Raw genomic sequence first — 10625 nt, forward strand, 5'->3', positions numbered from 1 at the left:
TTCTGCCTCAGTAAAATTACAAATTCTAATAACATCTTACATATAAAGACTGCTTACAGGGATCCTGTCGAATATATCAATCCAGGATGCTGAATTTGGGAGTATCAAAGGTCTACAGCATGTCATCTCTCATTTCCCTTAAGAAAAATTGGCAATGGTTCTAAATAGTTGGCCTGCTTTAAGACCATGACTGGAATGCTTGTTAAAAACAAAGTTACTAAGGGACAAGATGGAGAACAGAGTATCAAAGGAGTTGAATCGTGTTCTGAAAATCCCAGTTTCCATTCTTTTGTATTTGCCAAGGAGATAAGATACCTAAAGCTAAAGACTACTTTTTGATGTATGTTATTTGGGTGCTTGCCGTTTTCCTAATAATCCTATGGAACCTATTTTGAAAACCATGTGTTAATGTGTGGAATCTCACCACCCAAGAGTATTTTATATCACTAAATCTGACCACTATTTTTATTTTAGAGGAGGGAGAAGGGGGAAGAGGCAGGAAGCATGATAAAACAATCAGTTTACAAATGAACAACACAATAGCACTACTATTCTAAGTACCAAACATTAATGAAACCCAAATCAGAATGCTGAAAACTAAAAAATCAGACAAAAATTAAATGGAGGATTTTTTTTTTTTTTTAATCTTTATAGGACAGAAACCTTAGCTCATGTCTTCTGGTTGTCATCATCTTCCACTGAGCTGCACCTAAAACACAAAGAACAAGTAACAAGCAACTTTGTTTTTAAAGAATATGCAACAGTTTTGAAGGCATAAGATGAACTGTTTCTAGTGGAAGTTAACTTATTTAAATAATTACATAAAATAAAAGCATGAAAATCACCAGAAGCATCAAAATATTAACTATTTTGAGTGAAAATAACTACAAAAGACTTGAATATGCAGCATATTGTCACCAAAATAAGTAACGGTGGGAAATCACACCCATGTCACTAAGGTCACAGCTGCACCTGTGATGCCTCACTTACAAGGCCTCACATGACCTGACGATGAACACAACCTTGTATTTTACTCTAGTTAAGTCTAAACCGTGAAGAGATGGGGTGTAGCTTTAAAGCTGGCTTATTATATCTATCACCTTCCTGGCTGTGTAGTTCATTTCATGTCTTTAAATGAAGCAAAACCCACCAGAAGAATGCTGCTACTCTGATTTTCCATTCTTGAATGCACCAAAATGTGCATGCTTGTAATTAGGTGCCTGGGTGAATAAAAAAATCCCATTTACAATTTAAAAATATTATTTAAGCCCCGAAAATATGATTACTTTCCATATTCCTTAGAGAGACAAGAATTATTTTTACCACCCAAACAGAAAAAATTACATAAATTTCTGAAAAGTCTCTACCGTGTTAAAAATACAAATTCCTTTGTGCTGCAAAACCAAGCTGATTCACATGATTTTGTTTTAAACTGTTGCTAAATGTTTATCTACACATGCTGTCAGAAATAACCTTGTTAAGAAGGTGAAGCTGGTGTCTCAGCAAATCAGACCCCTTGGAGAAGGCGTTGAATGGCCTGTGCCCCGTTTTCCTTTTTTCTCTTTCCGCACCATCAAAAGGAAAAGTGAGAAAATAGCAGAAACATTAGTTAAATCCTGAATTACACCCTATAACCTACAGGAATTATCTCACTACACTGAAAGCTGACACTATTTGTAGAATTTTTTGATGAAATAATTAGGATCCTAATGATTAATAAACTTTGGCTAGGTTTATATCTTTAGCAAATAATTCTTTTAAAAAGACTTTAAGGAAGAAACAAAAGATTGCTTTTAACTATTTATGGTTTACCTGACTTACCAGCACTGAAGACAAAAGCTTTTAAAAATGGCTACAAATGCCTTGTTCACAAAAGACTTTATTATCTAGTGATGCATACTGAGAACATACAGAAACCTGCATGGTTCAATTCACATGCAGTAGAACAATCTCCACTTTACAATAAGTGAGTGTCAACTGTTTTATGCAATAGACAACACTTTAAAGTCACATTCTTAAAGAAAAGCTTCATTTACAAAAGAAATAAAAGGTAAAGAAGCAATTACCGCTTTTAAAAAGCAGCTGCTTTGTTCAAGAGTGGAAGGTTTATGCCTGTATTGAAAGACAACATGATCACAAATAATGAAAACAATGAACAAATGAAAAACACTTTTACCATAAAGCAGTACACTTTCAAAATGACATACAAATAGTTAAAAATTTCATTATGTTGTCTATCTAACTTTTAAATATGAGGACTTTCAGAATTAGGCCTCGACATCTGTAATTAGTAAATGAAAAGTACGCATTGTTTCTATGTCACTAGGAACTGTATTTAACAAAATGTATATATAAAGTCTATAGCAAGTTGATTTAAAAAAATTAAAGTTAATAAGAAACAGTACACTGAAGGCGCTCTATCCATCAAGCGCATACTCTTCCAATTTTAAATGTGATGAACAGAACAGAAATTGTAACTATGCCACAGTTGCAATGCCAAAAAATAAAACAAGATCAGTTATCACACATGCAGGGAATTCTGCTACAAAGCTAATATCCCTCATTTGTCAATTGTTCCAATAAAATAACATCTTAAAACGCCAGTGATGTTGATGGTTTAGCTTACCTTCAGTGTACTGAATGTTGTACACAACCTGCTTTAAAAGGAGACCATTCCTGCAGGCAGGCTCAAGAAGGTACAGACCCCTTTCGGCACTGACTACACCAAGGGCATGCTGCTGTGGCCTGCATACACATACCTAGGAAAACGTGAATATAAACAGCATTTATGCTGGCCATTTTACTTGAAGACCAAAATGAAGCCAAGTCTGCTAAAAGTAAATCAACCACCCAGTATTACTACTTATTTTATAACAGATGCTTTTGTCTTTTATGTGAACTGCAACCATATACATTAGCACTGTAATTTTGTGCAGGCTTGGCAGTTAAAACATTTCTACAGTGAAACTTCACATAAGACACAAAACAGATTAACTAACATTTCTAAAAGAAATATCACCCTTGGTGTTAATTCAAATATATCATGCTTCCTCAAATTTGCTGGAGAAATATTTATAAGTTTATATACATTAATAAACTGCTGTGAAATTTCTTCAGTCTTTGTATTTAATTACTCAAACCCTTGGAGCTTCTTCATCTCATTTAAATTTTTTCCTGGATAAAGGCATGCTGCAGGGCCTGGTTGATGCTAATTCGTTTAGCTGGGTCCAACATTAGGATCTGGTCCAACAAGTCCTTTAGCTGGTGTACTTTTTTACGTTGGTCTTCAGGAAGTCGCTGGCACCCAATCAAGTCAGCCAACAGGTCCTTAGTTGGATTAATGGTGCTCATAACAGTAACTTTCTCCTAAAAATAATTTAAAAAATACGTATCGCTAAGTAAAGTTACTGAAAGCATATAACAAATCAGACTGTTTTGTCTACCCAAAATATTACTATATAAGAACATATATATTATATCATCTACTCATTTAAAACTTTTACGTGGCTTCCTCTATCCACATCTTTTCAAGAAGCAATCAAAAAATGTAAATGAAAAAGATTAAACCCAAGTTAGCTATGATACTTAAAAAAAAAATCATTCTGTAATTTTGTAAAAATTATGACAACTGAAAGGAATTCAGTTTAGGTAATTAAAATTTGAGAATTCAAAAACATTTTTAAGCAATTAAAAATAACACAGTAAATCCTTACTTTGAATTGCACTTATCCCTACCCTGAAGTGGCAACAGACAGATATGTAAACTAGTTGATACCAGGAAGTGTTATTAAGTGCTCTGATAAAAGTTAGGGACACATAATATAATGGGGCAAAAATAAAGAAGTCCTTACTTTAACCTGGAGGATTTAGAAAGGTTCGTACAAACACGTGTATTTCACCTGAGGCTTGAGGTTGAATACTTTTTTTTAGGGGATGAGGAAGAACAGGAGACAAATAAGCTCAGGGTGGTCTGTGAACAAAGGCACTGAGGTCTGACACAGCATACCCTTTAGCTAACTGCCAAGTGTGGAATGGCAGGGGTTACACAGTACAATGAAGTGAGGGGAAACTGTTGAATATGGCAGAGTTCATAACACAGAGAACTTAGTTTGTGATTTTGAGAAATTGAAATCTTATAGGTGTAACAGGAAGCCAATGCAGGGAGAGTAACATAATCAGATTTGTTTTCAAAAAGATCACTATGACAGCTGGATGGAAGCTGGATGGGAGGCCAGACCAAGAAAGTGACCCAAAGGAGAAATGAGAAGGGCCTGAATATGATAAAAATGAACTCATATTATAAACATTTTTAAATCTCTTCATCTTTTTTGTAACTCGAAATATTTTATTCAAGAATTTGCCAACACCAAAAATAAGTTATTATTAATGTTTTAAAATATTCAGAGCTCCTAGTATGACCCAGCTAATTCTTTAATAACATCACTTAAAAGAGACTTACTCTCTCTGTTACTTTATCAACTTCAATATACATGAAGTTGAGGTTTTGATCAAAATGTTGGTCTTTGAATACGCCTTTCCGAATCATCTGAAAGTAAAACAAAATAATATAAAACTTAGGTTTTGAACTACCTCGAAACAGTCTGGCTTACTAACAATTTGATACATAACAAGTCACAAATGTTTAGTCTCTCTGGGTTTCTCATCTGAACATGAAATGATTGTGTTTTCCCAGGCAGTGACTTAAACCAATTATGGTATCAAGTTGTGCTTTCACTATTCCAAACTGAGGATTAAACAAAGACTTAAAATGATTTGTTCTTAGATAGGAAAACTATTGCACAATTGGGGCCTTTTCTCTTTGCAGTTAAGAAACACAATGACATTTTTCAAATTATGTTCAAATAGCCCTAAAATGATACAGGTAAAAACAAATACCATCACAGCTAATTCTTGTGTAACTTATTCTAAACAAGTCCAACGTAACATAAGCTGAAATCATGAAAGTCTAAAATATGGCCCCCAGACATTTTTATAAATCCCTGAAGTTCTTGCTTTGTGTTAGTCAAACAGAAATTGATATTATGGCTGAAGCATTACGCATGAGTTTTATGTTAGAAAGATGTCATTTGAAGCGAATTTTCTTGGTACCTTCTTTTCCCAAATAACTTCCAATCTTTAATAAACTGATCACCATCAAGTTCTTCTTTTAATGTTCACCCACTGCTTCTCTGACGACTGAGCCCTTCCTTACATCTAACTAACCTGACCTGCATCTTTTTCCATCCCAGCTCTCAAGCACGTTTGGTGCTGTTACCAATAAGGGTGTGCTCCCAAGAACACTGCTGCTTCTGGAAGAACAGACACATGAAACAGTCATTCATATAAGTATATGTTGCTTAACAAGTTTACATTCATCAACCCTCTTCCTCAATTCCAATTCTGCCCTAAACTATAGGTCCCTACCGTCTGCTTAATTCAAGACGGAAAAGAAAAGCACAAAGACAGACTTTGGAGGGGAGAAGAAAAACAAGAGCTCTCTTATTCTCTTTTGATAGCTCTTGGCTGATTAGAACCAGGAATGAGAAAAAGCTAAAGCAATCATAGTAGCCACATGCCTGTCTCTCTGAAATTGTTTTACAGCCACTAGTGATGAGTAAGCGACAACAATCCATCAGTTCAGAGGAAACTATTGCTAAGAACTTGAAAAGACAAATGCTCATACTAACGTCCTACCTTATTCGGCATCTTTCCTTTGAGATCCATGGCGAGCTTCAACATGTGGTTATTGGTTTTGCCAGGAAATAAAATTTTTCCAGTATAGAGTTCATATAAGGTACAACCTACAGACCACATATCTATACCATAGTCATAGCTTTTACCTATAACTGAAAACAAAATGGAAGTTTTAACCTATGATGATAAAACAATCGACATTTATTTGAATTAATGGGGGAATAATTTAGCTTGAACCCTATAACCACAATATGAATACCTCATTTTGGCATTAGTTTCATGTTTTCCTGTTAATTCTTAGCAGAAACTCTTAAACTTAAGTTCTTAAAAAATGAGGGAGTGGGGAAGGAATTGAAGGGGCAGAAGAAAATGTGTACTTCTTCTCTTTTTTCATTTCACCTTTGGTGGAGGTGCTAATCAGCCTCAACCAAGGCAACAGGAAGAGAAAAAACAAAGGTCCCATACAATTCATAAATTTGATAATAATCAGACCTTGAGTAATCAAGAGCAGTCTTCTAAAGTCGAGCATTTTCCACAACTGTTTTGCTAATCTTGCCAGACATGATCAAGACTCCTGTCACAACTACCATCATTCCACCTGAGGATGAACTTGCTATGGTTCCCTTCCTCATGAATGAACTTGTGCAGCTGCTGAAGTGTGATGAAAACAGTACTTAAGACATTAAATAAGCTGTTTCCACTACATATGGTGGCCCAGGTCAAAGGACAGTTGAAGAAACTTACTGATTTCAGGAGCACGATAAAATCTACTGACAAGATAAGGCGTTATGTCATTATCCGCAACATGCGAAGCCGACCCAAAATCGCAGAGCTTTAAAATAGTTTTTGATTCATTAACCTGCAAAACATTTTATCATGAGTTTAATCCATGCCAGGAATAATTAAGACAATCAGATAAAAATAACTGGCTTTGAGAAGTTATTTCCAATACTAAGAACAAAGTCACTCATTTTAATATTCCTTTTATAATTATTTTATAAATCAATTTTCTAATCATGAAAATTAAGAGCTACCATATATTTGATTGTACTTAGTAAATGAACTTTTCCCAGTGAGGAAATATGGGCTAATACCAAGTAAAATTAATTTTAACCAATGCTATTTAGAAAAAGGTGGGGTAGTAAGAGAAAAGTCTCACTGAAAGAAAGGCATCTTCTAAAATCCCCAGAATACTTGAATAAAGTCAAGTTACTACTTAAGAAACATGAAAATATTCATTAATAAGGGATCAGACTTAGATTAGCTTTCAGTTGACAAGTTAACTTTCAGTTGCCAGAAAACTATGATGGCGATGAAAGCAGACAGATGACTCAGATTAAATTTGGACAAAAACAGAATAAAAAATTCTTCATCAGAAGCTGCCACATCATCCCAAATTTAACAATCACTTAAGTCTAAAAATCATTAAATCCCTTATATACAAAGAAGGTATTAGTCAAGAAAATGTTAAATATATTTGGCAAAACTGATAAACATGGAACTCGATATTAGTCATATGTTTCTTTTTTCCTTTGTAAATACTTCAACATACACAGTAACAGTGACATCTGCTGAGAAAGGCTGGAGTTGCTCCCATGACTGCTGCCACTCATGAGTCAGAAGCATGTTCAGGATTAACAAGTGCAGATAATTCATATTCCAGAGTCCCTTCCCCCCTTCAAAAGAGACACACACAAATTCCTAGTTGGGACTTGAACTTGGCCTACTGTTCCCACCCAAAAGAAACATAATACTTTAAATAAATAGCCCTAGGCACTCTACTGGGACACCATAAAGCTTGGTCAGTGTTACAGACTGGTCCATTATAGATACCCACAGAATTAAGCTAATAACAGAAATGATTATTTCTAACTGCCACATCAATAACCATTCTCTTCATCCGGGGGATCAGGAAAACAGGTATCTTCAAAAGGAAAAGGACTTTCAAAACTTTTTGAAGTGTAAACTGTACTCAGCCACTTAAGAATGCAATTGCAATGCCAAGAGAAAACCCCAGGACCATTTTAAAATTAGAATCTACCAGTGGCACTCGGGCTGGCTAAAATGCCTTAAATAATACCAGGGGATCCACACTGTGTGTGCACTTTAGTTTGGCTACACAACTTCTACCACACCCTCCTCCCCCCATGAGGAATGTGGTACTTCTACCACACTGATGGCTGAAATTGTCAGCTAAAAGTTTTGGGTTTTCACTTAACAGCTCCATGTTGTCTCTGATGTCTATTTTTTCCTTCATCAAGAAGATGGGGAAACATTCCTTGTCAGAAATCCATGTGAAAACCTATACTAGTTTAGCATTAACTCAAGGAAAAACGAAATTTAAAAACAAGAGCTTCTGGGCCAGCTGAGTGGCTTAGTTGGTTAAGAGCGCGAGCTCTGAGCAACAGGGCCGCCAGTTCGATTCCCACATGGGCCAGTGAGCTGCACCTGAGCTGGCCTGCCGCTGAGCTGCCAACAGGCAACAGGATGGCTCAACTGGTGAGAGCACGTGCTCCTAACAACAAGACTGCCTGTTCAATGGTGGGCTATGCCCACAACTAAAATTGAACACAGCACCTTGAACTGAGCTGCCGCGAGCTGCCAACAGGTGGTGACTGGACTTGGAGCTGAGCTAGCTGCGTCCTCCACAACTAAGAGTGAAGGACAACAACTTGGCTGTTCCCCTTCCCTAATTCACCAATAAAACAAAACAAAACACAAGAGCTTTTAAGATACTAGTAAATGTCTTATTCTTTAACCTCCACATGGGGTGGTTACACAGATGTTCACTGTATAATTATCTTTAAACTACAAATTTTATAATTTTTTGATATAGATGTTATACTTTAGAATTTAAAAAAAAGAAAAAAAATTCAGGTAAAAATCAACTATGAAGTTGACTAAACAAGTCTACAATTCATTCATAACATACCTACCATTTCACTGTAATGACTCAGCTCCTCTAACCAAGTTATAGTAGATACGCAATATACTATAAACACAGACCAAACATAAAAATGGAATGCCTCATTATTAATGTGGTAGTGTGGAAGGAAATACTTTAATGGGATCGTAATCTTCTTAAAGTGTGGAACAAGTTATTGGAAGATGAGATAGGAATTCCAAGTTGTGAACACGCCCCCAACTTTGACCACAACAGAAGAGGGTGAAGAAATGGGGCTGGGGAGGGGAGGAGTGTGTGTACATTAATCACTCCACTATGAGGATACATATTTCTAAATTTAAAAAACATAAATGCTGTGAAATCGGCATACTACCATGGACCAGAAACCCTTAGTTAGGAGAGGGCAAGACCATGAAAGGGATGCCTTTCAATATCCAACCACAACTGAGCTTTGCTGTATTTGGGTTCCCAGAAGTCACAGAATAAAGGAAAACAGAATTACCATATATCCCCATGTATAAGACGCACCCTTTATTGAAAAATTTGGGGTCTAAAAACTGGGTGCATCTTATACAGTGGTTAAAGATTTTTTTTTTATTTTTTAGCTGAGCCATCCTGCCACCTGCTGGCAGCTCAGCGGCTGCTCAGCTCGGGCGGGGCCTCGAACTGCTGTTGCTCAGAGCTCAAACTCTTGAGCGAGCTCTTAACCAACTGAGCCACTCAGCCGGCCCGTAGATTTTTTTTTTACTTGCATTTCCTGCTTTTTTTCGTGCTTATTTTTGTGCTCATACAACCACTGTATAAGATGCACCCAGTTTTTAGACCCCAAATTTTTCGAAAAAGGGTGCATCTTACACATGGGGAAATACGGTACTCCTGGGCACCTTTAAACCTCAACTCCATGTATCTGCTTAAGAGAGGGTAATTCCCTTAAATGTTCCTACCTTCATCAGTCTATAAAACTAGAGAAGTAGTATAAATACTCTTTATTTCAAAACAGCAACATGTGCATTTTTTTTAGATACCATAGGAAGCCCATCATTACTACATTAAAGCACTTTTGGGATTTCTGTGTACTCTAAATCCATTATTCAAAAAGAAAAAAAAGGGACAGTGGCCTATTTCCTCTTTCTTTATACTTTAAAATTTCATGGCCCTATTTCCAAAAAAATAAAAATTGATAAAGTCATTTGTAATGGGAAATAAATACAGTGAATTTTTCTTCTAAGATGTCACTTCTAGAATAATACAGTGGTAATCTCATATTATTTGTAAGAAGATACATGGATGTATAGGGCAGCCTGAATGACTTACCAGGATATTGTCTGGCTTGATATCTGCATGCAGGATATTGCATCTTTTAAGGAGTTTCAATGCCAAGAACAACTGCTGACTATAGGATCTTACAGCTTTAATATGAAGACCAACATCCTTACCATATTTTTTTAACACCTCTCGTAAATTCATACTTTTAGGAGAGAGAAAAAAAGTTAGGGATTAGAATGCAAAACGGAAATTAAACAGGCAGAAAACATTTAAGCATAAAGTAAAATCAAGTCAAATTATAATGAAAATGTCCTGTTCAGTAATCCCCCCCCCCCCAAATAAATGTCTGATAAATTATTCCACACTGAGATGAGGGCATATGAAATGGTGTGTACATAACACAATTTTCCAACAAAACTCGATTTTCAAAATAAATAGAAGGAAAGATGTGCAATGGTAAAAATCATACTGATTTTAGATGGGTTTACATTTGAAAGCCTAACAATGAAGCCATACTTTTGAAGATCAAAATTATTATTTCTAATTCCACTATTCCCTTTTCTTTTCAATTCTGGCTTAATTCTTCCTTGAAGTATTTAATTTTCAGAGAATCGCTCTGTTGAGCTGAAGGCTAAAAGCAATTAGTGCCTGGCATATATATACAGTCACTTAATGTTTATACATTAATGATTGTCAAGAAGTCAGTTCTTGGGATGAAGGAGAAGGGGAAGGGATGAGACAATACAATTGGGTAATTGTA

At 35.8% G+C, this 10625-nt stretch overlaps 1 protein-coding gene across 7 annotated transcripts in view; it reads right to left on the reverse strand.

Annotated features, from left to right (window-relative positions):
- The window catches only part of PRP4K (pre-mRNA processing factor kinase PRP4K), a 44874-nt gene that overhangs the window by 1401 nt on the left and 32848 nt on the right, over positions 1-10625 (reverse strand). For 2 of the 7 annotated variants that reach the window (XM_019668506.1, XM_019668511.1), the window contains exons 11-16: positions 9914-10067; positions 6439-6553; positions 5695-5846; positions 4460-4546; positions 1474-3366; positions 664-709 (exon numbers count right to left, since the gene is read on the reverse strand). In XM_019668506.1, the coding sequence (XP_019524051.1) occupies positions 3163-3366; positions 4460-4546; positions 5695-5846; positions 6439-6553; positions 9914-10067 (712 nt within the window). In that variant the 3' untranslated portion in view covers positions 664-709; positions 1474-3162. Of the gene's footprint in view, positions 1-663; positions 710-1150; positions 1221-1473; positions 3367-4459; positions 4547-5694; positions 5847-6438; positions 6554-7190; positions 7371-9913; positions 10068-10625 lie in introns of those variants that run through there. The other 5 variants (XM_019668509.1, XM_019668510.1, XM_019668508.1 and 2 more) reach the window with 5 other exon arrangements.

This window comes from Hipposideros armiger, unplaced genomic scaffold (genome assembly GCF_001890085.2).
Source record: "Hipposideros armiger isolate ML-2016 unplaced genomic scaffold, ASM189008v1 scaffold_529, whole genome shotgun sequence".
Classification (NCBI taxonomy): domain Eukaryota; kingdom Metazoa; phylum Chordata; class Mammalia; order Chiroptera; family Hipposideridae; genus Hipposideros; species Hipposideros armiger.